Source organism: Tripterygium wilfordii, chromosome 9 (assembly GCF_013401445.1).
Source record: "Tripterygium wilfordii isolate XIE 37 chromosome 9, ASM1340144v1, whole genome shotgun sequence".
NCBI classification, from domain to species: domain Eukaryota; kingdom Viridiplantae; phylum Streptophyta; class Magnoliopsida; order Celastrales; family Celastraceae; genus Tripterygium; species Tripterygium wilfordii.
In genome coordinates, this window is record NC_052240.1 from 13,985,591 (window position 1) to 14,013,539 (window position 27,949).

At 37.6% G+C, this 27,949-nt stretch overlaps 5 protein-coding genes across 7 annotated transcripts; 4 read left to right on the forward strand and 1 right to left on the reverse strand.

Annotated features, from left to right (window-relative positions):
* Positions 1-114: 114 nt before the first annotated feature.
* Positions 115-3,195, reverse strand: LOC120005554 (protein Mpv17-like). The gene is made up of 3 exons (XM_038855251.1): positions 2,761-3,195; positions 1,035-1,126; positions 115-865 (listed from the first exon to the last, which is right to left on the reverse strand). The coding sequence occupies exons 1-3, from the start codon at positions 2,908-2,910 to the stop codon at positions 457-459; spliced, it is 651 nt and encodes a 216-aa protein (XP_038711179.1). The 5' UTR covers positions 2,911-3,195; the 3' UTR covers positions 115-456.
* Positions 3,196-3,380: 185 nt separating this feature from the next.
* Positions 3,381-8,385, forward strand: LOC120006272 (pentatricopeptide repeat-containing protein At5g25630). 2 transcript variants are annotated; one of them, XM_038856254.1, is made up of 4 exons: positions 3,381-3,516; positions 4,085-4,302; positions 5,509-6,408; positions 7,299-8,385. In XM_038856254.1, exons 2-4 carry the CDS (start codon positions 4,204-4,206, stop codon positions 8,187-8,189), a joined length of 1,890 nt encoding a protein of 629 aa, XP_038712182.1. In that variant the 5' UTR covers positions 3,381-3,516; positions 4,085-4,203; the 3' UTR covers positions 8,190-8,385. The 2 variants fall into 2 exon arrangements, with proteins under 2 accessions (XP_038712182.1, XP_038712181.1); XM_038856253.1 differs by having other exon boundaries at positions 3,395-3,499; positions 7,299-8,189.
* An 881-nt stretch (positions 8,386-9,266) lies between these two features.
* On the forward strand, positions 9,267-12,630 carry LOC120006169 (coiled-coil domain-containing protein 25-like). Its single transcript, XM_038856102.1, has 6 exons — positions 9,267-9,494; positions 9,881-10,008; positions 10,767-10,870; positions 10,968-11,055; positions 11,295-11,356; positions 12,222-12,630. The coding sequence occupies exons 1-6, from the start codon at positions 9,382-9,384 to the stop codon at positions 12,372-12,374; spliced, it is 648 nt and encodes a 215-aa protein (XP_038712030.1). The 5' UTR covers positions 9,267-9,381; the 3' UTR covers positions 12,375-12,630.
* A 505-nt stretch (positions 12,631-13,135) lies between these two features.
* LOC120006168 (la protein 1-like) lies at positions 13,136-17,281 on the forward strand. Its single transcript, XM_038856101.1, has 10 exons — positions 13,136-13,303; positions 13,430-13,508; positions 13,620-13,769; positions 13,884-14,026; positions 14,235-14,383; positions 14,724-14,822; positions 14,899-15,331; positions 15,660-15,807; positions 16,782-16,842; positions 16,975-17,281. Exons 1-10 carry the CDS (start codon positions 13,253-13,255, stop codon positions 17,072-17,074), a joined length of 1,413 nt encoding a protein of 470 aa, XP_038712029.1. The 5' UTR covers positions 13,136-13,252; the 3' UTR covers positions 17,075-17,281.
* Positions 17,282-18,458: 1,177 nt separating this feature from the next.
* Positions 18,459-26,676, forward strand: LOC120004960 (transcription factor MYB3R-1-like). Of its 2 annotated transcripts, none has more exons than XM_038854350.1 (13): positions 18,459-18,672; positions 19,944-20,146; positions 20,614-20,668; positions 21,126-21,183; positions 21,841-21,935; positions 22,079-22,182; positions 22,395-22,523; positions 22,747-24,559; positions 24,702-24,869; positions 25,010-25,311; positions 25,419-25,533; positions 25,626-25,859; positions 26,555-26,676. In XM_038854350.1, exons 2-13 carry the CDS (start codon positions 20,070-20,072, stop codon positions 26,669-26,671), a joined length of 3,267 nt encoding a protein of 1,088 aa, XP_038710278.1. In that variant the 5' UTR covers positions 18,459-18,672; positions 19,944-20,069; the 3' UTR covers positions 26,672-26,676. The 2 variants fall into 2 exon arrangements, with proteins under 2 accessions (XP_038710278.1, XP_038710279.1); XM_038854351.1 differs by having other exon boundaries at positions 18,493-18,544.
* Positions 26,677-27,949: the final 1,273 nt, after the last annotated feature.

A 27,949-nucleotide genomic window follows, 5' to 3' on the forward strand; every position in this document is an offset into this window, starting at 1 on the left:
GTTTATATGCAGAAGGCTCCAACCTCGGGCCAAAAAATATCCCATCTGACTGTAATAGCCAGTTTGCCATCATGGCATACTAAAAGAGGGGGGAGGGCATGAAAAGAGAGGAAAAACATGTAAGAAGAGTGTGTTCCTAATCAAATAAAACATGGCAGCTAAATCCGAGAATCACTCACAAAAGCAAAACAATATCATTATTGAAGGAAAGCATGAGAAACCAATTCATCCAAACTCTCTCCCTATTTGAAGCAAAAATTGGATGCCGGTAAAGGAATCATAACAATCTTAAAGCAATGTCATCAACAGTCCGAGCCCCAACCGTAAAAATCCAAGCTGGAAATTCAGGTTTATCTGCAAATTTTCTGACTCTACTAGTACTTTGTTTCCCTTTAATCATTGATATGTATTGTAACTAACTATTGCCAGGAGACCTGCACTACATAAGGAGAGAAATCATCCACCTTCACCTTTTTGTTCCCTCATTTGTAGAAAGGATGCCAACCATTGCTTCCAAGGAGCATCCTGTTGTTGCTCAAGCCATGACAAAAAGCAGCTGTCCAACAAGCAGAAGAAGTTGACGTAAAGGAGTTGATACCTCACAGGAACATAACGGAAATTTGCCACTTGAAGGAGTGGCCATATACCCCCTTCAACGATCAAGGCGGGGAGAAAATCCCTCTTCACATCTTCCTTGACCTGAGACACACTCTTTCCAGCAGAAAAACCCATATAAGTGAAAAAAACAAGAAGATCCAAGGGTCCGAAGATAATCCCATCAATCGCTACTTTAGCAGCTACAAACCGCAAGGAATTCGGTTGCAATAGAAGTCGAGTCCTCATATATCGATCCAGTCCTTCATACCTATGTATGGTTCAAACAGAACAACATCAAGATAAATCACATCCAGATAACATTTACACTTTAATCTTGGTATACTAATCCTGTTCCTGCATCAACAGGCCACTTTCTATCATTTGTGGCCTTATACTGCCTAGGAAAGAGAATACTTGGGATGGAAGGAAAAGCTCACCAGAAGTGGCCAACTGGTCCAATAAATCCAAGGCCAAATAAGCTTGTTGTAGCTACTCGTCTCCAGTTAATTTTTAGCTCCTTCTCCTCACCCTGTGGTTTGCAATAGATGCTATAAATTAAATGAATAAGTTGATGACAGTCGAACTATTGGGCACTGACAAAAACACATAACAAGACATCATCCTTACATCCCAAACAATGTTGGGACACGTCATTTGACATTCAAAAATAAATTTTGCAGACTCCCAAAAAAATTTATATGTATAAAATTACTATATAAAATGATCGATTTAAGTGGAACAATCAGATGAATGTCATCTACAAACTTATACGAACAAAGTAAAAGTTAGCTTAATTGGCTTGACAAACAACTACTATGACCACCGGCTCACAACATTAAGTTGACTGCCACATCACGAAAAAGTGGAAACTGCACACCTGCCTTGAAAGAAAGTAAAATGACAACAAAAACTTTTCATAATGCTGTGACTGATGAGAGACTGGAGGCTTTACAAACAAATGTTTGTGTTAGTATAGGACAGGGTAGCCTAAAAGACCTTCCATTCGTTCTTTTCCTGCTTCGCCTCTTTCTCTCTTCTTTGTGGATAGAATTTAATTATGGTTTTAAAGGAAATCATAAGCAATACAAACCCCATAACTAGTAACACCAATAAACTAATATTGATGAGCACATCAGCAGATATCCACCATGGGGTCAATAATTTATATCATTATGTTTGCCTATACACTATTTTAATTCACAGCCTAAACTCTAAAGTAATGGAATGACTTCCTAAAATATTTATGCTGGAAGATTGCCAAATATAGTTCAGTAGGGCAAGTCAAGCCAATTCCTTCTTTCCTGCCAGTGTTCCTGTGCCTTCAGGCGAGCAAGAGACTCAGGTTTTGTTTTGGAAAGCGACGAAGCAGATCTGTCCTCCTAAAAGAGTGAAGGATTTCGAATCGATACGAAACTTCCATAGCAGTCATATCAATTCTACTAAGCTATTCAGTAATTCCTTTTGGCTATCGCCTAGTTTTAGGCTTTTAGCTGATCTAAAGATTGGTGAGTCAGATAACAGCCACGTCCATTAAGACTACCACAAAATCTGACTGTTCCATTCATACAAGAATTATGAGGGTAACAGGCAACCATAAATAGCTGATATACTTTTTTTATCTCATTCAAAATTGTGGTTTCTATCCCTCCTAAAATTGTGGTTTCTCATGCTCAAGCCTTGTACATTGAGTGGCAAAGGCATTCCCTTCTGAAAGAAGCCACAGTGCCAACAACAATCACCCATACTCAGCCCTATTATCTAGATAGCTTTACTTCGCTTCCATCGACGAACAATGAGCATTTTAATACTCAGACAACCAGAGCAACAAAATACTAAGTCTGCCCCTCCACACAGCTTATACTACTACTGAGTACTGATAGATGGGAGCATCTGAACCACACGAAGACATTCCACACCATTCGTAGTTCTCTACAAGCTATATATTAGGTTCTAGGTTAATTTCTATAAACAAAAAAATTCCTTTGAAATACACGAAACCCACCCAATCAAGTGCAGCAAAAGGGATACAACTATAGAAGACAACCGTAGATACCCCATCTACCCAACATTGCTATCACAAACAGCAAGCAAAACAAACCATCTCTCCCATAAAACCCTATAAAAGAATAAATGGGCTAAACTTTGATAATATTGCATTTGTACCTTCAATTGACGGTGTTTCTTGGTCGTAGAGTGCGTGATAGTCTGGGCAGCAATATCACCGAAACCCCAAATCACGGCGGAGCTGATCACCTGAGTCTTAACGGGGTGCACTGTCAAGCAGTTCTGATACCATCTCCACATCTTCAACATTTTCTACCCCCTCCAAAACACAAAAACGAAAATCACGAGATTCTGTTACAGAGTGAGGGGGGAATTACAGGATGCGAGGGGGCCTCAGGTTCTTTTGGGATTTGTCTGAATATTCAGGTTTACAGACTCGTTTTGTGGGTAATGAAAACAAAGGAGATACTCGGGCTTAATTCAATTCCTCCGCCATTAGACAGCCACTCCCGCCGCCTCTCCCTTCACCACTAGTCTTGCAACCATCGCCGAGGCTCGTGTGCGAGCATACCCAAACCCAAACCCTTTGAGCCCATCTGTGTTGGAAATTCTAAGTTCTGACCCAGGCCAAATTACTTAAAAGGGCCTTCCTTGTGAGGCCCAAATTTGGGTTCCGTGCAGTGCAATGCATGTGGGCCGACACGGTCCATTACTATCTCTATCGATCAATATGTTTTAATGATTTTTTTTTGAGAAAAAGGATAAAATTATTTTTTCCTGAAATTTTCAGCCTCACTTTGCCTTCTTATCTGGTACTATTGTCTTTTCTGTCTGACGATAATACTCCATTTTGTACCTCGCTCGCACTCACACTTTGCCTAGCCATTGTGCCGAACAGGTGGTTTATCATGAAGGGTAATCCTCATTTCAGATAATATTGCAATCCCAATTTGCTGCACAAAGCTTAACCTAGCATTCAGTTGTTATTTCTTCGCCTTTGTTATTTCTGCTTCTTGTATCATTTGAATTTTGGATTTTCTGTTTATTCTTCTGAATTTTATGCTGTTCTTGTTTGGTTTATTTTATTTTATGGGGTTGATGATTAGGAATGCCAAGTTTTACTGGCAAATGATTTTCTTCCTATCGTTTGCTAATGATTCAATATCTAATACCCATGTGGGTTTCTTGTTTTCACATTGGTTCGCATTCATTTTCATGATTTTCAAGATTTGTTAAAGAAAATCAAAGAACGTAATTTTCTTCTCGAAATGACCTTACCAGTTCTTCTGGCTTCAGATATTGATGTAATATTGTAATGTTTAGGTATAATAACACCCTGAATAGGTACATAATGTCAACGTATGGTGGATATCCTATTTTTGGGGATTTTCCCGTTTCTTTCCTCAGTCTTGCCTGGGGTATGCTTACTGGTGCCTGATTGTTGATGACTCACTTAATTTGTTGTGCTGCTGGTTCTATGTAGAGACCTTCTACTAGCGAATTTGAAAGTGGACTTTGAATCCAAATTCTGGTTTTGGTGTGTCGTCTGAGTAAAGATCCGGTCACAACATTGTGCTTGACAAGCTACGTTCAGAGACCCAGATGGGAAAATCTTTCAGAGAGAAAGCTAGTTGCGGAACCGACAATCAGGCAGGAGCTACCACTGTTAAGAAAGAATGGGTTCAAAAGTTACCGATCAAGGTATCTTACTTCTGGTGCTTTCTTTGTCTTCTTGTCAATCATGTCGAGATTTCAGATTTATTGTAAATAGGTTGAGAATGCTGTTTCTTTATACCAGGATTCGGATAAAAGGATTTCAGAGGTATTCACGCAACAAATCCTGTTTCCTAATAATATTATTGTTGGCTAGGGCTTGTAGAGTAATAGCTAGAATAAATCCTGACGCAGAACTTTTGCCTTGTAGTTGCATAACATGCATTTGATTACGTAAGAATAATGCCTATGGTTAGGATGCTGACATGGAGAGTTTGAAAGATTGAAAGATGGCTGTAGAAGTAAAGTATCAAAACCATGTTGAAATTAGCACAGTATTCAGGAGATGAAGAGCCATTATGATGGATGGCACTGTACTGAGTTTGAGTAAATGGGATTTGATACGGTTGGAGGGCTTTTGGTGAGGAAGTACTAAGATAAGGTTTTTTAAGGGACATTATAGAGAAATTCAATTTCCAGTCCTTTATAACTAAAGATGGCTCCTGATGAGGCTTAATGAGGTAGAAAATTTATACTCAGTTATGGTTGTGGCATGTGTTTACAGGGGAGCGTAACATTTCCAGAGATTTTATTTTTTCATATTTTAAGTCAGAGCCTAATATGATTCCTCATTTTTGTGCATTAGTTATGAACAGTATGAGTTACTTTACTCAGGTAACAGCTCATTTACTCCATTGTTAGCTATATCGGAACATTCATTGCGTGCTGCCAATTTCCATGTCAAAGCTGTTTGGCTGGGTTTAGCCCAAGTTGACAAAAACTTTCTTAATGTATATTCTCACATATTCCATTCAGCTCAAAACTCAGACTGCCTTATTTCACATTATGAACCACCAGTCTAAGTGCTGGCTCTATGTATCTACTCCTTACTGACTAATATCAATTCCATTTCGTTTTGGACTTTGTATGAAATATAATACCTTGGACAATGGAACTTAAACTGTGGTCTTCTGAATAGAATGCAAGCGTTGAATTTTTGTTTTTGAGTAATTGAATAGTATAGTCGCTGCAATGCCCATGCCGTTATGTGCATCACCATCAAATCCCACCCTCTGTTCAATAATGAATGAGCATATGCTATCATAGCTTATATATTTTGCATCTTAATAGAATTTATATGATTTTTATCTCAGTCACTACATAATATTTCATTTTGATCATTTGAGTTCACAGGAGGATCATGTACTTGATAATAATCAATTTCCGAATTCTAGCACTCTCCCGAATGAATCACGGTGCATTTTGTGCATGACCAAAAGCAGCTGTCGAACTGTGCGCTCGAAGACAAAACTTATCAACATTCTGGTTGAAAAAGGAAAACCACAAGAAGCTCAGTCCATTTTTGACAGTTTAGTTGAAGGAGGGCACAAACCATCCCTGATTACATACACTTCACTCTTGGCTGCCTTAACCATCCAGAAGCGCTTCGATTCCATACATTCAATTGTTTCACAGGTTGAAGAGAATGGGATGAAGCCAGACTCAATATTTTTCAATACTGTTATCAATGCTTTCTCTGAATCTGGGAATGTAGAGGAGGCTGTGGAAACCTTATGCAAGATGAAGAAGAGTGGAATAAATCCCACTACCAGCACTTATAACACGTTAATCAAAGGGTATGGCATCGCTGGTAAGCCTGAAGAATCTCTGAAATTGTTCGATCTGATGTCCAAGGAAGGAAATGTGAAACCCAATCTCAGGACTTATAATGTACTAGTCAGGGCATGGTGTAACAAGAACATTGCAGAGGCATGGAACGTGGTATCTAAGATGGTAGCTTCGGGGATGCAACCTGATGCGGTTACATACAACACAATTGCAACAGCTTATGTTCAGAATGGAGAGGCTGGTAAGGCTGAAAAGATAATTATTGAAATGCAGAACAATAGTGTGCAGCCGAATGAACGAACTTGTGGCATCATTATAAGTGGGTATTGTAAAGAAGGTAAAGTAATGGAGAACCTGACGTTTTTGTACAGGATGAAAGAGCTTGGGGTGAAGCCCAATCTTGTGATTCTAAACTCCGTGATCAAAGGTTTTGTGGACATTATGGATAGAGATGGTGTTGATGAGGTGAGTTCAAGACCTGTGGCTTCTCTTCCCCACCCCAAATTATCCTCTCTACATGTTAATTTTGTCGATAACTGCAAAGGGGTATCGTTGTGGCTGTTGTTATTATTGTAAATGTTCTACTTATTACTCTGTCTTTCCTCTTGCAATGTATATGAAGACTTGATTGGATATAAAATTAGAGGTTCTACCTGAAGTGAAAGAACAGTTTGGTTCCTAAAATGACATAGCTTAATGCCATTTATCATCATGATCATTCGTTGTGGTATATTGATGCATAGGATCAAAAATATGTTTTGGAACCACTAATGTCTGCAAGTCAGGTTCTGAGCGGTGGTGTTGCATTGTGTACTAAATACTAATGCTGCCTGATATCATGATACACAGCTTCTGTTTACCAGCCTTTTGTTTTGTAAAATGGATAGAATGTGAGACAAAAAATGGTAGTGTATATGGAGGTCCTAGTTTGTTCCATTGTTTGTCTGTTTACTTTTGTTTTGAAGCATTATGTACTTCAATGTAGAATTTTGGATTAACAATTACCGAAAATTGATGGATTTTATAATCTACTTTATTGATTAGCTCTGGTTTATTGCAGCGTAGTTGCTTATAATTTGTCTGAGAAGTTCTTTAATCTTTACTATCCCTGTATCTTTTTTACTGGAATTATCTCTCAATTTAATTTGTGTGTATAAATCTTATTCCAATCCTCTACCACTCTCTTTTCCTCTCGATTATCAAATGAGACTTGAAAGGTTTGTTATGTTTTCAAAATTGTTCCATCGTTGACTTTATTCTTTCTTGATTTGCTATTTAAACTTTCTTTATATTTTCCTCTTAAAGATATTCCTTCTGAAAAACAATTTTAATTACATAGAAAAGTCTCTCTGCAGGTTCTCAAGTTGATGGGTGATTTTGAGGTCAAACCCGATGTGATAACATTTAGCACAATTATGAATGCATGGAGCACAGCAGGATTTATGGATAAGTGCAGGGAAATCTTTGATGACATGATGAAGGCTGGCATTGAACCAGATGCACATGTCTACAGCATTCTTGCAAAAGGTTATGTACGTGCACAAGAACCTGAGAAGGCTGAAGAACTCTTGACGGCCATGATTAAATCAGGATCCAGCCCCAACGTTGTGATTTTCACAACTGTTATCAGCGGGTGGTGTAGCGCTGGTAGAATGGGAAATGCACTAAGACTGTTTGACAAGATGTGTGAATATGGTGTTTCACCAAATTTGAAGACTTTTGAGACGCTGGTTTGTGGATATGCTGAGGCTAAGCAGCCTTGGAAAGCCGAGGAACTTCTCCAAATTATGGAGGAATTCGAGGTGAAGCCCGAGAAATCTACTGTGTCGCTTGTTGCAGACGCTTGGCGTGCTATTGGATTGACAAAAGAGGCAGATAGACTACAGGCTAGTGTAAAAAGAAAGGAAGTTTCCCACCAAGCAGAGGGAGGGAAAGAGTTACCTGTTAAAAGCTTAGAGAATATCTATCAGAAGCACACTACATGTGCCTCTAATTCCTACCTATTACAGATCCCTGGTGTAGTTAGTGATCAGAAACTGTCAGCGGCAACGATTAAGAAAGGTCGGCTGATGACAAGAGATTCTGACTTTCCAATCGAATCATCGTGGCTTGCTACAAAATCCGTGTATCCTTCTCACACTCGTAAATTTGGGGAAATGTCACCGATTATTTGCCGGAAGCAGTCTCAAGGGCAGCTTGGTGTGTACAGTCAGCTCGCGCAACCATGTACAGTGTTCCTGAACTGAAGCAAAGACACAAATTCTACCTTTGGTTGTAGATAAGGAAAGGAGCTTCTCTTTCATGATATTACATTTTGTTGCAAACTTGCTGCTTTTGTAATGTCATATATCCTACATTCTGTTGACAGTTTGAAACATATATGTACATTTCTGTGTTGCTCCCACTCTACAATATTTTTTTTCTTCCCTTCTTTGGTAATCACTGCCATTTTCCTGAAGCTCAAGTAATTTGAGGTTTTGAACTCTTCTTGTTCTAGGTTTCTAGCTGCAACCTTACAGGATACCAAGCACAGGTGTCCAATCGTTATGAAAACCCCGCATTGCTTACAGGCCTTTCCTGAGAAAGACGTAGATGAGTTTTCTGTTCTAAAGAAAATTCCATAAACCAGCCAACTCACCAGTTCATAAAATCTTAGCCTTCAATTTGTCCTGGTTATCTTAAGTTATGTGGAAGGAGAAGGAGGATTTTGTATTTGCTAGAAGCCCAGAACAGCTGAGTAGAAGACCAGAGAAGAAAGAGCCCAAATTCAAGGATATGATACAAAGATTCATTACGGGTGTTATCTGCTCCACCAATCAAAATCAGTCATAACAGTAAAAGAAGAGGAATTTTTGGCACTGTGGTGGTGTAATAATGAAGGTTTGGTTGAGAGAATGAGATTGACGGTGGTAACTCATTATAAATGTGAGATGTGACAAGTTTAATTCGCACGTTCTACATGAATTTTGGCCCAATGTCCGATTTGAAGATATATGTTGTAATCTCATTTTAAAATATTTATTTCTAATCAACTCGATTGTTTTTAAAAATCACCTTAAGTTCTCACTTTTTTTCTTTTTTTTTTTAATTTTTGTTTATATGAAGAGGAAGAACTACATTTTTCACTTTATAATTATATAAATTGCAACATTTAATTGGAAATTATTACGAACAGAGACAGAGTCACGTTTTTCATCATTTCATGGTAGGTGACGGAAGAAAAGTCGAAAAAACGCGTTATTGAAAAACGCCTTGGTCTCCGGGGGCGTGAAAACTACGCCACATTTTCTTAAGAATCCCCTACGGGGCCCTACCACGCCAAACAAATCCTTAAACGTGAAATAATCAAATACCGTAACCTCCATCTCGATTTGGATAGCAGAACCCTAATAAACACAGAGGTGGTCCTTTGTTGGTGCGGAGGAGAGAAAAGAGAAGATGGTGTTCTACTTCAAAGCCCGACCAGAGGTAGGCGATTACACCATCTTTATGGGCCTCGACAAGTTCGAGAACGAGGAGCTCATCAAATATGGCTTCCCTGAAGATATCTGGTATTCGCATGAACAATTTCACTTTTGTTTTCTGTTCCTCGTTGAAAATTTAGGTTTCTATGAATTCAAATAGCCGCCATCTGACTCCGTAATTTATCAATTATTTAATAACCAACATCAATTGTACTTATCAATCAATTGTGGTAGTTTCCTCTTAATCTTGTCGATGCTGCGAATTCCCTCTCCGCCTCTTAATTTTCAATATATTTGTTTTAGTTTAGCTTCTTCCGATTGAATTGACAGTGTCTGTCTGTTGATAGTTTGTGATTTGATTGCTAGCTTCGAAATTTTAGTTTTTTTTTTTAAATAGTACATTTGATTTGATGTTTGTTCCCGTTGTTTCCTTATCCAAAGATTGCTACTTGTTTGTGGCATATATATTACAGGTTCCATGTGGATAAAATGTCTTCTGCCCATGTTTATGTAAGACTGCATAAGGGTCAGACTATAGATTATATAAGTGAAGGTTTACTCGAGGATTGTGCTCAGCTTGTCAAAGCGAATTCCATTCAAGGCAAGTCTTGACAGATTCTTCCTGTTTCACGATGATTCGATTAGTTGGATTTGTGTTCTTGGAGTCTAGCTAGTTGCTTCTACATATTTAATTTGGAATGTGTCTTTCTGTCTTTGTGATTACTGAGGACATTAATATTAAACCAAAAAGGGGTGAAGAATAATAAGTAGTTATGTATTGATAATTTGATATGCAAATTTTCTTTCACTATAGTCAGATGTATTCAACTGTACCTTACCACACCCTCATCCTTTAAATTGGACATATATTGGATTATAAATGGTTTCTATTGCTTTTTCATTTCCTGAAGCTTACTGACATGGTCGATCAGGTCGTCACCTTCTTTCATAGTAGCGTTAGAGGCTGCCTTGTCTTAGCTAGCCCTTTTGGACTAGTCTTTTGTCAGGCTGGTTTTGAGCTCTGGCTCACTAGGGGAGATTTTGTTGTTAAGTGTTAACCATTTAATAGAAGTATTTGACAATAATTGACATGCTTCAAAAATAGGAGTCAAGGTATTTTTAGGGTGATCATGCTTCTCAAGTAAAAGTTCAGCATAGATCCACAATGAGTGCATTCTTTTCCCAGCAGTCTAGTTTTCTTCATATGCTGTTCATTAATTAGCAACATCGATGTTTGCATTAGGTGATCCTATGCTGGAATGTCTATATTCTTCTCTCTTTCCCAACACTATTGAGTATGATTCAGCCAGTATTATTTTATTCATCCCAACTTGTCTGCTATTGTTTGTTTATCTGCAGGCAACAAGGTAAATAATGTTGACGTTGTTTATACACCTTGGGCCAATCTAAAGAAAACTGCTTCCATGGATGTTGGCCAAGTTGGTTTCCACAATCCAAAGAATGTGAGCATCTTTCATTTAGGTGCATGTACAATTTATTCAATAATTTTGAGTGTTTGTTTGGAAAGTGGATATCTGACTTACTTGATTGTGCTCGTAGGTTCGGACTGTGAGAGTAGAGAAGCGGATAAATGAGATTGTTAATAGATTAAACAAGACAAAAGTTGAAAGAAAGCCTGATTTGAAAGGTAAATCTATGCTTTAATCCACCCCACCCTCTTTGCTTAGATTTGCTTTTATTATCTAACTTGAGAGGTCTACTTTTATTCATTATTAGGAAATTCCAGGTCACTTTCTGCATCTTGTATTTCTTTTTGTTTAACAGCACAATATCTAACATGTTTTTAGTAATCTTCTTTATGGAAGTTACACAAAACTAATTTTCTCTTTAACAGTGCTAATAAACGTTTGATAATTATTGTTTCAGCGGAGCGAGAAGCAGTCGGCGCAGCTGAAAGAGCAGAGAGAAAGCTTCAACAGAGAGATAAAGTCAGTCCAATGAATTTTTTAAATAGTTTTTATTCCTCTTTGTGGTCACATTTACTTCATTTGGATTTCAAGGATCTTCATATTTACCACCTTGGTGCCCTTTTAAGACAATTTTTATTATTCAAAAAAAAAATCAGTAGAATGACAGGATGTTCATCAAATTGATACAACTTGGCATCAACATTTACCTTTAGCGAACAGTGGTAGAGCATTTTGTTCAGGCATAAAAATGCTTCATCCGGGAAAATGGATTCCCTTGGGAATTTGTTGGCATTCCCAATGAAATTGGGAGTATTTACTACAACTCATGATATTCCCTTGTTAAAGATTTCAGGGGAACACCTTTCTCCCAGGTGAAGTTCATTCATGCATGCATCTTTTGGGTCATCTTATGGATTCTGGTTACAAAAATTGTGCCCCCTCATTTTGAGATTTGTCTAGTTTGTAACTCCAATCATTAAACAGGGGAATACAATAATTTGCATGCATGCTAATAGCTTGTTTATTGGGTTTGGTTCGACTAGAACCGAATTTGTTTCGTCTCTTGTGTGTTTTTAAACCTTGTCACGCTGGAACTTTAGTGCAGATCTAGATGCTAAGCTGGATGCCATCCACTCATGCCATGGTCCCCAACCTGTTTTTCCCTTTTCTTTGAAACAGTGCAACTGTATGGCAAAGTTCAACCTTTTTTTTTCACAAAATAGTTTTAACTTAAATTCCCTTTACATTTTTGAAGGAATGGACTGTCTTCTGCTCAGTAGATTTGAATAAGAGGGCTTCAGCCTCGTCAGAGCGCATTTTCTATTATCTTCTTCACATGTTGGCATGTTATAATACTGAACACCATATTCCTTTATTGTGCCAGAAACGCCGTGAAGAAATGGAAAGGCTTGAAAAGGAGAGGCAAGCAGAGATAAGAAGTTACAAGGGTTTAATGGTCTCGGAGAAAATGACATCAAACAAAGATATTGCTTCAATAAACAAGTCCTTGCAGGAATTGGAAGAGGACTTCATGTGAGTCACTTTGTGGTTCTCGTCATCTCACGTTCATTAAAATACTCCATGGCGTCCCTCTTATGGAAGGGACTTGTCATTCATTTTACATGACTTTTGGCCTTTTGAAGTCATTGATCCTCTTGAATAAATTACCTTATTCAAAGCTGTAATTTATGTTACTGTGATGTGGGTGATTGAAAATCTGTTTGCAGTGTTTGGAAAGACACTGGAGGCTGTTTTTTTTTTTTTTAATTAATTTTGGTTGGGGATTTCTTTTTCCTCTTCTTTGAATTTATATCGAGGCAGCTCAGAGCTGGAACGATGAAGATGGGCTTGGTTGGAAAAGAGTCTCTCCCAGGTATAGTCAGCTGTGACTGGGCCTAGTTATTGTACTACACGGTCCATGAGCTATGTTACTGTGGCCTGAAGTATGGGAAATTAGGATTGTGCCATGTACTCGAGTCTTGATGGACCCATGAGTCATGAACTATAGGATGCTCTTCTGGTCTCCTCGCCGTACTGCCATGAACGGTGACGGGTTAATTCAACATCGGATTACGAAAGATAAAACTTTTTTTCGTAATGTTTTTTCTTTGAAAAAAAACCCTCTTGGCTTTTTTCTTTGGTTACATTAACCTCTTTTTGGCTTTTAATGACTTTATTCACCCAAAGATAAGGGAATTTTTCCAATTAAGAATATATTATTAAGTAACATAATTTTTTGACGCCTAAAATATCTAATATGTGAGCGCGTCAGGCAGACGAAGAAAGTCGAAGTATATAAATCTGTAATAACTGGCGAGGGTGAATTGTGAACAAGACGTAAATCCCCCTAAACCCAAAATTATCTTAAAACCCTAATTTTTTCCCCTCTCGTGCTGCTACCCTGTCCGTACAATAATGGCGTCGCCTTCCTTGGACGAGGAAACAGCGAAGGAAGTCCTTAGACAGGTCAATTGATTCACTGAAGTTTCTGCGTTTTGTATCTGATTTCGTGTTTAAGCGGTTAAAACAAACTAACTTTGTTGTTTTCTTTCCTCTTCCCGTGCACCTTTCTTTTCTTTTTTTTAATATCAGGTAGAGTTTTACTTCAGTGATAGCAATCTTCCAACGGACCGTTTCCTGATAAGGACAATCAATGAGGGCGAAGATGGCAGTATCCTTAATATATGGCATGCATATCAGATTATGTTTTTTTTTTTTTTAAATTACTTTTAAAGGTTTGTTTATTATGTCCATATTTTGTTGATCTTGACCCTTCAAATAGTGGTTAGTTTGGCTTTGATATGCTCGTTTAGTCGGATGAAGAATCATCTAAGATTGGCCAATGTGAAACCCGACGAGGTGCCTGGAGGTGTCGTGCAAGCTGTTGCTGAAACTCTGAGGAAATCAACCATTCTGAAAGTCTCTGAAGATGGTGAATGCTTTTAGTGATTACTTTAGTTTTCTGTTTGTTTGGAGCAGCCTAATGTGTGTCATTGAAAGAAGGTAATGTCTTTTATTAAATTATATATATGACTGTATTTTTCAGGAAAGAAAGTAGGGAGGATTAACGCGTTGTTGAAACCAGAAGAGTTGGTGGAGCGGTTGGACAACAGAACAATTGCTGCATCACCACTTGAGTATCAAGTTAAGAGGGAAGATGTGGAGTCTTTTTTCGGTCAATATGCCAAGGTATTCGCGTTCTTTCATACACTACAAATTCTGTTTGTTAGTGGTTAGCATTTCTACCAAGCTTTCAAAGCTATTTGAATGGAGCCTCCTGAGCCAAGTGGATGGTGGACTATATCTTGCAGCACTGTACTTGTGTAGTTACCATAATATTACTGCATTTTTTTTTTGTGGGTCTTGATAAGTAATAGGGCTTTTTTTGTCTATCTAGGTTAACAGTGTGTGGATGCCTCGTCATGTAGCTGACAGAAGAGTATTTTGTGGCACTGCTTTGATTGAGTTCTCAACAGAGGAAGAAGCTGAGAAGGTTCTGAAGCTAAGTTTAGCTCTTGCAGGAGTACAGCTGGTGTTAAAACCAAAGTAAGCCCCTATTCTGTCAATTGATCTCTTTACATATCTTAATGAGTGTTTTTAATCTATTTTATGTAGGATAAGATGTATTTATTCATTTAGTTACTGGTGAATCTTCTCTGATTGTGATTGTCTGGTTTTTCTACACCAATTGTATTCCCTGCTAGAGTTATTTTATTACAGAATAATAGGTGACATTATATCGTGCAATATCTATGAGATTAAGATATAAATGATCTAGAAATAGGTTATGTTTCTACCTTTAGTTTAGTTAAGTAGTTTGTGTGTGTATGTGTTCAAGGGCTTGATATATGCACACATCTTCTAATGTTTATTATTTCATATCCAGGAAGGATTTTGATGCAGAAAGAGCTGAACTATCAGGGAAATTGGAAAATTTAAATCCCACAGTTTCAAATCCTGACAACAATTTGGATGCAGATGCCAGGTAAGCTGTTAATGTGATGCAGTTTTAAATGCATCATTTTATTAGATGTATCATAACCAATACCAATTATCTCCAGTCCTGATGTTTTTGGCTACCCAAAAGGTGTAGTTGTCGCATTTACATTGAAAAGCTTTTTAGCGGGGGACTCTATGACACATAATGGTACTCACGACTTGGTCAAAGAAAGCGCAAATGGTTGCAAAATAGACGGAGATATGAATTCTTCAGAGATCTCTACTACTAAGACAAATGATGAGTTTTCTGAAAATGCGAAAGCTGGTGAAGGAAACCCTGCTGGCAATATTAAAGAGAATAAAGAGGTAGACGAAGAAAATAAGTCGGCAAATAAACGTGTTGAGGGTGAAGAGGGAGAGAAATTGTCTGAAGGTCTCAAGGAAAAGAGTGAAGAGAAAGATGAAAAACAAACTCCTAAATCTTGCAAAGACAACAAGAATGTGGTTTTGCGCGAGGATCTCAAGGAAGTTTTTCAGAAGTATGGAACTGTCAAGGTACGCTGCCGCAACTGTTTATTCATTTGGTTGATACCTCTGTTACTTTTGAGTGTTGATATAATGATATCTTACCGAATCTAAACTGAGTATACACATTTAGTCATAGATTATGTGTCTCTTTTATTTTCTTTAATCATGAATTTTCGACTTTAAAATTTGATGCCATCTTGAGATGCCAAGGTGTTCTTGTTGGACTTCCATATATGTCTATTTCATGGACATATGAACTGGGAGCTTGGGATTTCCCCATCTAGTAACTGGTCTGAAAAGGGGTTCATGTAGCCTTTGCTGAGTCATTCTGACATTATTTTTCCCCATGCCATAGTTCATTGATTTCACGATGGGAGCAGAGTCGGGTTATGTCAGATTTGAACAAACTGAAGAAGCACAGAAAGCTCGTGCAGCTGGAGTCCTATCTGAAGAAGGAGGTCTTGTTGTGAAGAATTTCATTGCCACTTTAGAACCAGTAACTGGTGGGCTGAAACATCCTATTTGCTTTATTTTGGAAGTTTTATAGAAGATGCCATGTTGAATGATTGAGTGCATGTTGTCTTTCCCCCTGGAGATGGTTTCATTGCTCCAAGTTTCTTTTAGCAACATGCATTTATAATGATTAGCATAAAACTGCTCTCTCTAAATGTCGATAGAGTATTATGCATTAGATTATAATTTTTTAGTTGTGCTATATGATATCTATGATGTTGACTTTTGTATTCTGCTCACCATAACTTAGCCTTAATCCTTTAACATGCGGTAAAAGATGTGCATATTAGTATGTTTATAATCCTTCTCTCAACATAGATCAAACTGAGTTCCTTGGCTCTAATTTTCTCAAATGCTCAATCTTCTTCTGGTTGTATGAAAATATTCTTATGATGTTCAAAATTGTTATTAGTTTTCAGTTTTCCTTGTATTGTGACACCATAGATTATGTTTTTAATCGGCCTTTGAGCTCTACTTAAAGAGTAAAAGGGTGGGTTAGGTCTGGTTTTGCTGCATGACAAAATACTTTATTTTTTTGATTTGGTTTGGGTTGGCTGAGGGCTCAGCTGAAGGATGCTGCTCGATCTATGAAAGTGATATTTGTGATTGCATGCTCTTGCGAATCCAAGATGATGGACTCAAATGCACCTTTAGGACTTCTTGTAGTTCAGTACAGTATTAACATTTTGAAAGCGATACAATTCCTTTACATCACATGTTTCATTTGTTGGTTTATTTTAGGGTATCTAGAGAGTTCCGTCGATACATAGCTAGCGTGACTTTATATTAGTGATGTGGAGGTTTTAGCTCTCCGAATGATGCATGTTTTCTTGCCTAGGAATTGAATAGCCTGTTAAGTTGTCTTTGTTTTCCCCACCGATGACATCCTAGGATCCCCGTAACTGTCAATCATGCTACAGGTTCTGTTGCAGTGTTTTGAGTTTGTTATATGTTTGGCTCTCAGGTGAGGCTGAAAAGGAGTACTGGAGCCGAGTTCGACAGGAATTCAAGGGCAACCGAGGGAGGTTTGTGCCTCATAAATTTCTACTTTTCACTTTAATTTGAACAGTTTGTTCACTTGCAAATCGCATTGTTCAGTACTCTTAGCTAATAAGTATTATTGTCAAAACCGAGTCTTTTAAGTATTGTTTCTCCAGGGGAAGAAATCCCAGCAGGGGTTGGAAAAATCGCCAAAATCGCCGGACAAGAGAGAATGATTATTCGTCGGGCCGCTTGAACAAAGCTCAAAAAGTTTGAGCAGAAATCATGGCAACGTCATTCAGTTTTGAGATCAATTTTTGTGCAGCGCAATTGGAGAATGAAACCTTATGCTGATCGATCGCCTGGTGACTTATGAACTGTACTTTATTCTTCATAAGATTAACAAAAAAGTTTGCTGAATAACTGGAACTTTTCTTTAGTGATTTTAACTTTTGTTTTTTAAATTTATTTATATTTCCTAGATATTAGTTTAGGTTGTGTTGACTTTTAGTCTCTTTTGCCATTAACTTGGTTGGCATGGATAATATCTTCTTAAACTCAAAAGAATTAATAGATTAATTTAACCAAAGACAGAACAAAAAAACTCAAAATATATAAATGAGCCTCTAGTATATGTCAATTGCAAGGTTTAAGTTCTTTTTTTAAAAAAAAAAAACTGACTCCAGAAGGAAGAGATTTTTCTGGAATGCCACTCGTTAAAGACAATCATATTAGGAAATCAATCTGGAAACTATAGATTTTATCTTACAGATTTCTAATAATTAATGTTAGTAATTTAGAAGATTTACGCATTTATTGATGATATACTTATTCATTAAGAATTAATCTACTTAAAAGAACTATTTGGCTCACCTGGTATTGTTGGACCAAGTTCTTGATTGGCAACTAATTTCAATTTTCATGTTAAACAAAACAAAAACAACAATTCTATTTTTATTTTTTTCTTTCCATTTGGGTTTCAGTAATTCCCTTTGATTCATATCAATAGGAAAAATTAGTAAAATTATTTTTGTTCACTACTGAAATGCAATTAATTTTGAAAGATAATATATATATATATATATATATATATATATATATATATATATATATATATAATCTGTTCTTGAACCATGATGGTCTATTTTGGCTGGATTACTTGAAATTTCGAATCCTGTAGTGTTTGTATTACTAAAAATTAAAAACTACCACTTGTAGATCCAACAAATAATTTATAAAAAATCCAAAAAAGTACCTGAGTAATTATGCATATTGTCATATTTATTATTCAGCTTTGAAGCATTAATTGATTTTTCAGGGGATGACCTCCAACTTAATTGGTAATGTATTCCCACGTCTAGATATTAAGTCTAGGGTTCAATCCTCCTCCCCACTCATAAAAAAAAAAAGATCATTCGGGGACGATTGATAAAAAAAGAGTATATACTATGTGTGTCATATTTGTAATTCAATTTAAAAACAAAAAAGAAAAATAAAAGAGAAAAAAATATGGCCGTTGAGCTTTTTAGGAAAGAGACCATATGAGTTCACTAGAAAAGGACGGCTTAAATTTCCAAGAGCGAGGATCTTGACCGTCCATCGCCAGAGATGCTCGAACTTTAACCATAGGGTTTGAAAATAAATTGTGCGCCCCTTTATGTTTGAATAGCTTTTTAGACCGTTTCATTCTCTCTCTTGTTCTCTTCCTCTCTCGCTTAAATCTTTATCTGGATTGACTTCGAAGAGGTATTTGCAGATCCATCGGTTTCTCTCCAACTTTACTTCGAAATTTGAATCTGCAAATGCGTATCGTTGTCATTGCAGCATCGTTTCTCTATCCGAGATTCTCAATTCGCGCTTTGAAGCTCAGTTTGGTCAGTGTTTTAGGGTTCCGTTTCGTAAATTTTAAAATTCCACAGTCGATCTTGATAATTAATTCTAGATCGAGCTGAATTTTGGCATTCAATCTGTTTTTGGTTGGTCTAATTTTCCTTCCTTTTAAATTTGAATTCCTAGAATGATTTGGTCGGTGATTCTGAGTTTACTTTATGAAATTTGAAGTTTCTTTCATTCATCATGATATGTTCTATGAATTTAATAGTTTTATGAAGACTGAAGACTTTGTGACTAATCGTTATAAATTTTGAATTCTAAACCCTATTGAGTTGTTTGTATCAGTGAATTGTAATATTTTTTCCTCTAGTTATTACGTAGTTGGAGCATTATTTGTAATTCTAAACCCTAGTGTGTTGTTTGTATCAGTGAATTTTCATATTTTCCTCTAGTTATTATGTAGTTGGAGCATTATTTTGAATTCTAAACCCTATTGTGTTGTTTGTATCATTTAATTGTAATATTTTGCCCTAGTTCTTACGTAGTTGGAGCATTCATGAATTTTTCTCTCTTATCTCTGTAGCTGGTTTTCTCTTACACAATCAATTGAAATGCTGTTCCCCTATTACTTCAAATTTTCGAGGGTTACCGCATCAAAATCTGTTGATTTGTTCTCTGATTGTTTAGGTTACCATATGTTCTTTCCAGCTTGAAGCATTTCATCATTTGTAATTGTTTGAACATCCCTGATCATGGCAATTTTCCCCACCTACATGTAACAGTCTTCCTGCCCAATTTGATTTCCTAAACATAACTGGAATTTAAGAGGACTTGCATTTTCTTCTACAAAGTACACCCCAACCACAACCGCAACCGCAACCCCAACCCAAAACAGAAACAAGCAAACAAAAAAAGAAGAAGACAATTTTTCATATGCGATCTAATTTTGTGCATATCCAGACTATTTATTGCTGATAGTGATAGAGGACAATACTTATCCATTCCCTCTTATATTTGCATGTATTTGAGTACATCAATATGGTTATAGCCTTATAGGCTTATGGCTGGTAACATAACTGTGCTTGTGTGGATAAAGTCTATGGAACATTGTGTGGTTTGCTCCTTGTACTCTATTGTATACTTTGGATATGTTTTTTTTGGGTGAACTTGGTACTCTTTCTCTAATTTAATAACAAACTCAGAGCCACCGAAACAACTTCTTGGATAGTGCGTGTCCTAGGAAATTTTTGTTTTATTTTCTTTTACACTATCTTTACGACAATCTGAATTGCTTTTCTTTCTGCTTGTTTAGCCTGTGTCTTGGAAGGATACTATCGTTACTTGTTAGGGAGGATTATAATGATTTGGAGATCATATTCTGGAGAGAATCGCTATCTAGTGGGCATTGGTCTATGCAGCTTTATTTGTCAATCGAACAATGGAAAGTGACAGGATAACTTCTACTCCATCAGATGGGTGCAGTGATGGCATTCAGAGGATGCGACCTCTGCATGGGTAATTTCTGAAAGACATATGGGAATCAGGAATCTAGATTTTAATCTATCTTTCTAATTGGAATTTTATCATTCCTTTTACACGGGAAAACGGATGAGCCCCTAGAAGATAGTTGCTTGGTTCCATTTGTTTCATATCATCGCTATTGGACCTATTTTTCTTATTTACTCTTTATAATATAAGTTATTACATTATTCATCTTCTTGTGGGAGTGCATTTAGAAAAATTATGGGTTAAGAAGTATTCTTAGAAGCTGCTAGTTTTCAGCATGCTCTAGTCCCTTCTTGGTTGGTTGGTTTAGAAAATCTCTCTCCCTCTTTTTTTGCACCTCTCCATGTGTTTCCCCAACCTTTCAAATATAATTTTTCATGTTTACTAATGCAGCCAATTTTTTCTTTCATTTGAAATTGGATGAAGTGATGAAGAACTGCATTTAGAATGACAGTATGTATTAAACTCTCCTGCAGGAGGTCTAGTGGCCCTACAAGGCGTTCTACAAAGGGACAATGGACAGCAGAAGAAGTAAGTGTTTATCTTAGTTTTTGTTGTTGTTTACAACTCGTCCTTTCCATATTTTATCTGTGTTTCTCTTTTGTTCTTCAGCTGTACATATTTTTGGTGTTATTTCGATGAATTACTTGTGTATTGCCCATATGTAATGATGCTCAATGAAAGGGCAGAAGACTAAATAAAACTGGTCGGGTCAATAGACCAGGTAAAACTAGTCACTATATAAGTGCCCTTGTATCAACAAGAGAATGAAGCTCACGTTTGAAACCCCAAAGAGCTTAAATTCATGTGCAGCTGAATAATAAAGAATCAGACATTCAATGTTATTTAGTTGCTTTCATACTACATTCAATGAATTTTGATGTGGCTGTGGTAGTGGTAAAAAATGGTTTTCCAGCACAGTTTTGCTTATCTTTGATCTTGTTTCTCCTTTTGTGCAAATTTAAAAGACATTTCACTTTGTTTTTAGGATGAGATTTTGCGTAAAGCTGTCCAGCGGTTCCAAGGGAAGAACTGGAAGAAAATAGGTATGCCAGCAACCTAAAATACCTGAGATAGGTCACACTATACTAACTTTTAAGTTTTATTTTATCAATTACTATATTTTTGTTTCTTCTTTGTTTACCATATAGGTATTCAAACTTTCTTCTCTGACTTGCAATCTCCCTTTTTCGCATGGTCAAATTGAGCTGGAAATGAACGTTTCCATTGCATGTTTTAAAATACATAGCATGCCTTCTATTGGAAAAAGAGTTCTTCCAGTGTATGAAAGCACTCCACTTTTCTATGAAATGCATGGATCACTGCTATTCTGGCTTGTCAATATTGGATTGATAGAACATTGAACACGAGTATTAGGAGATTGTTTCCTGGACTATGCAATACAATTTTCTTAAATAGTGATTGCATTTTGTGTTTCCTCCTTTACTGTGGCTGGATGAGACAATGAGTGTGTGTATGCTTACCTGGGGCCATAAGCCGTGACTCTTGGCACAGTGTCTTAATTTCTTTCTTAGCAGTGACATTTTTCTTCCATATTCTTTGCGACTCGAAATTTGTACTCTTATCTCTTGTGAATCTTGTTATATGTCCCTCTTGCAATTGCATATCTGTGCAAGCCTCACTTCTTGGTGCTTCAATTGATTTTTCTTCACTTTGTTATCAATTGTATGGGCTGTTTGTAGCGGAGTGTTTCAAGGATAGGACTGATGTGCAGTGCCTGCATAGGTGGCAGAAGGTTTTGAATCCAGAACTCATAAAAGGTCCATGGTCAAAAGAGGTGAAGATTCCTGTTGTTTATGAGCGTTGAGTGAATTCCTGCCTGGATTTTTAATATTAAGCTAATCACCGGGAAATGGACAGTGTAAATTATTTAAGAAACTTACTGTGAGGCTACTGATGGCTCTTGTCAAACGTGAACAGGAGGACGAAATAATAATTGAATTGGTGCACAAATATGGGCCGAAAAAATGGTCAACCATTGCTCGACATTTACCTGGACGTATTGGAAAGCAATGCCGAGAAAGGTATGATTTTACGGCGCTGATGTGGTGGTTTTTCTATTTAACTTGGCTTGAACTTGTCATAAGATATTTGAGAAGGTAAACAAATACCTTCTGAATATGTTTTAATCATATACTGTTTTATTCTAAGTAGATTCGTTTAAACTTTTTTCTGCTGCACATGTGTTGGGAACAGCTTTTTTTCTTTCCACTTAAATTAATTTTGCTAATTTTAGGTGGCACAATCACCTTAATCCAGCCATCAACAAAGAGGCCTGGACGCAGCAAGAGGAGTTGGCATTAATTCATGCCCATCAAGTTTATGGAAATAGATGGGCAGAGCTATCCAAATTCTTGCCGGGAAGGTACATACGATTTTCTGATGTAAAGGTTCCCATTTTCTATTTCACCTTATTAGAGGTTTTGTATGTTCTTTAGTTCCTTTCATTTCATTCATGAATTATTTCATTTTGCTGGTGTCAGAAATTCCTCTATGTACTCATGCTGACTATATCTTAAATAATTCTTGTTATTGAACTTGCCTTAAAGAATATCAATTTTTATTAAAATATCTTGTGTGGTCAACAGGTCAGACAATGCTATAAAGAATCACTGGAACAGTTCTGTAAAGAAAAAACTGGAGTCCTACTTGGCATCAGGTCTACTGGATCAGTTTCCAGCCCTGCCACTTGCTGCAAATCACCATCAATCCGTTCCTGCATCTTCATACAGGATGCAGAGTAGTGGCGAGGATAGTAGTCATAGATCTGGCAGGGAAGCCGAAGAAATATCTGAATGCAGTCAAGATTCAAATTTTGTTGGTTACCCTCAGTCTGCAGGTGACTTGGTAAATGCGGTTATACATACAAAAGAGGAATTCCAGTTGGCTGAAGAGTCTGGCCTACAAAAGCATAGCTCCAGTCCAGCCTCTTTTCAAATCCAGGACATACCTTTTGAAGCGGGTTGCTCTTCCAGCTTTCTTGGGCAGAATCTCTCATGTGATTCTGGAAGTTCTGCAAGTAGGGATTACCAGTTTAATTTGCATGAATTGCCTAATATATCTTCCCTGGAACTCGGGCAGGAATCATCAGGGGTGCCAACTCACTGTACAGGTGCTAATGCAAGCCACAAAGTGGTGAATGCTACCTTTCAAACTTCGCTAGGGTTAAGAGCTCCTGCTTCCATGGAAAATTTGGCCGTAAATCCTGCTAAACGGGGGCACGTGCTCATATTCGATGATGAATGTTGCAGAGTCCTATCCTCAGGGGCAATGAATGGTGGATGCTTTTCCTCTGCGAGTCTTACCAAAGGTTCAAGTGTGGTTGACTTGGTTTCACATTCAGATTCATTACTTTGCCAACCATCGAACTTCCAATCATCTGAAAGCGGCAGAACTTCGGCCTCAAGGTCATACTATCCTTCAAGGTCTGCTGTACTGCAAACTTCATGCTGTCAACCTTCTCTTTCTGTTCCTTCACTGCTTACAGCGGGTGAAGATACCCTTGTATATGCCAGGGAAGTTGATCAGTTGATTGGTCATCCTTTCGGAATTCAAGAGGAAGACTTCGTTTCAGGAGAAACTGATGGCTTTATATATACCAATGATCCTACGAACCCCCTTTCTGGTGATGGTGCAGATAACTCTGGCCTGCAAGAGCAAACTTTTGAGATAAGGGAACCTTCAAAACTTGTTCCTGTAAACTCATTTTGTTCAGGATCAGATATAATGCAAACTTGTCCTCCTGTCGATGAAAAACCCAGTGTGCTTACAGAACAGGAGGATGGAGGAGCTCTATGCTATGAGCCTCCTCGTTTTCCAAGCGTAGATGTTCCTTTCTTTAGCTGTGATCTCATACATTCTGGAAGTGATATGCAGCAAGAGTACAGTCCTCTGGGTATTCGACAGTTGATGATGTCCTCTATGAACTGCATCACTCCATTTAGGTTGTGGGATTCACCATCTCGAGATGGTAGCCCTGAAGCTGTCTTGAAAAGTGCTGCTAAAACTTTTACAGGAACTCCATCCATTTTGAAGAAACGAAACCGCGATTTATTGTCACCTTTGTCAGATAGAAGAGCAGACAAGAAGCTGGAGATTGACGTGACATCCAGTTTGAGCAAAGAATTCTCTCGTTTGGATGTTTTGTTTGACGATAGTGGGACCGACAAAGAATCTCCAATGTCTTTATCATCTAACCATAAAAGGAACTCTGTGGCTTCCATTGATGATAAAGAAAATATGGATCCTGCTTTAGAAGCTGGACAAGAGAGCCAGAAAAATCATTCTTCTACTTCAAATACTAGCTTTTTGGACAAAGATTTCAAGAGTGATAATTTTCAGGAGAAAATGACGCAAAGGGATGTTAAAACCAACGTTGATCCTGATACTAGTCCTGGAAGTGTGCGTTCTTTACTTCTTTCTGTTTTTTTCTTTTCGGAGTTAGTTTTGGAATAGACAGCAACAAATGCATCAGGGCTTATTCTTCTGTAGGTCCATAAGTTGCTTCTAATAATTCTTTTGTGGGTCTCTCTGTACATGTCAGGTACAACAGCAATGTGGGGTTCTTGTTGAGATAAATGGTCCTGATAACTCAGATGATAGAATAGCAGCCGAGCATTTTGAGAGAGTTAATTCTGAAAACAATATAAAGCAAGGGATCACTGATACTGATGGTAAAACTAACCTTGATCCTGAGGCTAGTGCCCAAACTGTGAGTTATTTTATTTGTTTTTCTTTTTTTGGTGTAGGTTTCACACAAGAACAATGAATATAAACTTTTGGACTCATTCCTATGTAGTTCAATTGGTTGTTTGTTACAAACTTTTGGTGTGCCTCTCTTACTTTTGGCAGGTAGAGCAGCATTGTGGAGTTCTTGATGAACATAAAAAGAATGATCTGTTAATTATTTCTCCTGACCAAGTTGCATATAAAGTAGAAAAAGGATCTGGCTCCAGTGCTCAAACACCAAGAAACCGATACAATAAGAGGTTGGGAGCTTCATCTGGAAATCCATGTCTAGTTGTTTACTCTCCTTCTGGTTGCAGGAAGAATCTTGATAGTCACCCAAAAGCGGTTACATCAGCACATCATGTTCCTCCATCTCTACCATTAGAAACTATGGTCAACAATGTTGGGAATGAAAACTCTGGAATGTAAGATTCTGTTGCACATCTTATGTTGAGCATACTTGCTGTCAGTTTCTTTTTCCACCTCTTTTTCATTGCTTTCCTATTCACTGGTTAAAGACGTTTGTTTATAGATTTGGTGAAACTCCATTCAAAAGAAGTATCGAATCCCCTTCTGCGTGGAAGTCCCCGTGGTTCATCAACTCTTTTGTTCCTGGGCCAAGGATTGATACAGATATAACAATTGAGGTATGATATGTTCTTTTCAACAATTGCATATTTGATTATCAGTGGAATACATTTTAGGATGTCTTCTAAAATACTCCAAAATTTCTTTCCAGGATATTGGGTATTTTATGAGTCCAGGCGAGAGAAGCTATGACGCCATTGGGTTGATGAAACAGTTAAGTGAGCACACTGCAGCTGCATATGCAGATGCCATGGAGGTCCTAGGAAATGACACTCCAGAAACAATATTAAGGCGAAAATCTGCCAATATGCAGAATCTCAACCAAGAGAATCACATGGCACATAATGACACAGAGAACAGGCCCCACTTGGCTTCAAATGTTTTGGTATGACTCCGTTACTTCTTTTAAATTGTTTTCGACAGATCTTTTTTTTTCCCTTTTCCCTTTCTTCAGTTCCTTCTGTGCTTCTGAAGTAAACACCGTGCATCTAATTGGTTACTGTTGTTTTAGAGGTTACCATTACTTAGTAGATTTGATGAAATGGGGTATCGATTCGGCCTCAGTCCTATATCCTTGCCAATAACTGGATTTTGTTACCCCGAATGCTAGGGAACTGATCTGCTGATAATGGATGCAAGATACCTGTTGTCTCTGTATGGTGTTTTAGCTATAACGGATGGGGTTTATACTCATCAAATTACTGAGATTGAGAATTGAAGACCACAACCCAAAATTTTCAAATTCGAAAAAAAAGAAAAGAACACCTCTCTGGGATGAGCAGAGGCTAGTTGTAAAACCTTGTTACTTGCCTCTTCGAGCTCACTTAAATGGGATGTTATATATATCATTCTGGGCGAAAATGTACCGATATGATTTGTTTTATTTCAGTGAATAGACTCTAACAACCCATGTATAGATTTTGGATGTTCCTTTTGGAGCCTTTAATGATGCAAGGATGACTAGCTACATAATTGATCAAATATGACCCTATCTTGGTTAATATTATTAATTTGCTATGTGTTTACTCCTGATGGATGTGAAGAAAATCAACCTGAAATGATTAGATTGAACTTCTGCAGAGTGAATGTCGTGTCCTTGACTTCAGTGAATGTGGGACTCCTGGGAAGGAAGCAGAAAATAAGAAATCCTCGACTGCTGTAAGTCCCTCTTCCTATCTATTGAAGGGTTACAGATAGTGTGGCTCAAACATTGTTCTCTCATTATTATTTGTAGTAAGTGTTTCTATATATAGTTGTCATTTTTTATCCGTCGTCTTCACCCCTTACCCAATTTCTTTGATGATCTCCCATTGTACTATTTGCGATTGCGATATGTTAATATGTAGTATTCCATCAAAAAATTGCATTTGCTAAGAGCAGTACTTGTTCCCCCGAAGAATGTTCTTCCATTACTGTCTCCTGTATAGAGTTTAGTAGTACCAGAGAGAATGTTGACATGTAATCCCAAGATATTTTGTTACATCTCTATATAACCTAAAATAGTTGCCTCATACAGCGTTAATCGTATGATTTTTTTGTCAAAAATAATTTTGCGTTATGAGTTCCAGCGTCTTAGAACAAACATCTCTAAATTGCCATGAATTCGAAAGTCATAAAACAGCAAAAAATTTGTGCCCTAGAAACAGGTTGCAACTGGAAGCCCGTGGTCTGGCTGTAAAGATACGGGCCAAAGTAATACAAAATGGGTGGATTGGGCCTGAGTAAAAGGTGGGTTATTTTTATTTTAGGCTCGTTGGGCCCAACTGTATACGGGCTTAGGCCAACTTACTGTATACTAATTTTTGGCTATGGCAGGCCCGCGGTCATGCAGCCCCAACAAAAATACCGGCTTTGGCATTTATTCATGAAATCCGTGGTCTGGGAACAAGGAAGATAATTGGCCAATATTAGTTTTTGGATGGGCTAGCTCGGACTCTAGGGCCCAATTAGAGAATGGGCTTTCGCAGTATGAGAGTGGCCTCATCGGCTGGGCTTTGACATAATAAGCACAAAGCGTAAGGCCCAGTTCCTTTCCCGGTAAGTTGTCTTAGCAACCCTAGCTATTTTGACTTAATTAGAGTACAAGCTGCTACGCAACTTGCAGAATAACCACTATGATGAGAGGCATTCTTCAGTTTTCGGAAGCAAATTTAAAGGACATTTTCTGAATCTAGTTTCCAGGGATAGAGTAAACATATAATATCGAATTTGTTTACAAGCTTTAAAACCAGGAAACATGCATTCCTCTGGAAAGTTATTTCATAACCTCCCCAACAAGATGATTAGCTGCATGATTTCGAGGCCTTTAAGCAGTGCAGCTCCAACAGTTCCGGTGAATACAAACACAACGCATTTTGAAACAATTTTTTTTTAATACATACATAATCAACAATAAATCCATCAAATTTTCAAGTGTACCAGTGTTGTCCAGCTCACTCCATCTAATTTTGAAGGAGGAGAAATTTCCCCAATCCA

Coding starts and splice junctions, on each gene's coding strand:
- LOC120006168 (XM_038856101.1), top strand. CDS start 13,253: ATGGCGTCGCCTTCCTTGGACGAGGAAACAGCGAAGGAAGTCCTTAGA. Junction 13,509..13,619: donor CAATGAGGGCGAAGATGGCA/GTATCCTTAATA, acceptor CCCTTCAAATAG/TGGTTAGTTTGGCTTTGATA. Junction 14,384..14,723: donor CAGCTGGTGTTAAAACCAAA/GTAAGCCCCTAT, acceptor TTTCATATCCAG/GAAGGATTTTGATGCAGAAA.
- LOC120006169 (XM_038856102.1), top strand. CDS start 9,382: ATGGTGTTCTACTTCAAAGCCCGACCAGAGGTAGGCGATTACACCATC. Junction 9,495..9,880: donor GGCTTCCCTGAAGATATCTG/GTATTCGCATGA, acceptor TATATATTACAG/GTTCCATGTGGATAAAATGT. Junction 11,056..11,294: donor AAGAAAGCCTGATTTGAAAG/GTAAATCTATGC, acceptor TTATTGTTTCAG/CGGAGCGAGAAGCAGTCGGC.
- LOC120005554 (XM_038855251.1), bottom strand. CDS start 2,910: ATGTTGAAGATGTGGAGATGGTATCAGAACTGCTTGACAGTGCACCCC. Junction 1,127..2,760: donor AGAAACACCGTCAATTGAAG/GTACAAATGCAA, acceptor TGCAAACCACAG/GGTGAGGAGAAGGAGCTAAA. Junction 866..1,034: donor GGACCAGTTGGCCACTTCTG/GTGAGCTTTTCC, acceptor AACCATACATAG/GTATGAAGGACTGGATCGAT.
- LOC120006272 (XM_038856254.1), top strand. CDS start 4,204: ATGGGAAAATCTTTCAGAGAGAAAGCTAGTTGCGGAACCGACAATCAG. Junction 4,303..5,508: donor TTCAAAAGTTACCGATCAAG/GTATCTTACTTC, acceptor TTGAGTTCACAG/GAGGATCATGTACTTGATAA. Junction 6,409..7,298: donor ATAGAGATGGTGTTGATGAG/GTGAGTTCAAGA, acceptor GTCTCTCTGCAG/GTTCTCAAGTTGATGGGTGA.
- LOC120004960 (XM_038854350.1), top strand. CDS start 20,070: ATGGAAAGTGACAGGATAACTTCTACTCCATCAGATGGGTGCAGTGAT. Junction 22,183..22,394: donor GGAAAGCAATGCCGAGAAAG/GTATGATTTTAC, acceptor TGCTAATTTTAG/GTGGCACAATCACCTTAATC. Junction 25,534..25,625: donor ATACAGATATAACAATTGAG/GTATGATATGTT, acceptor ATTTCTTTCCAG/GATATTGGGTATTTTATGAG.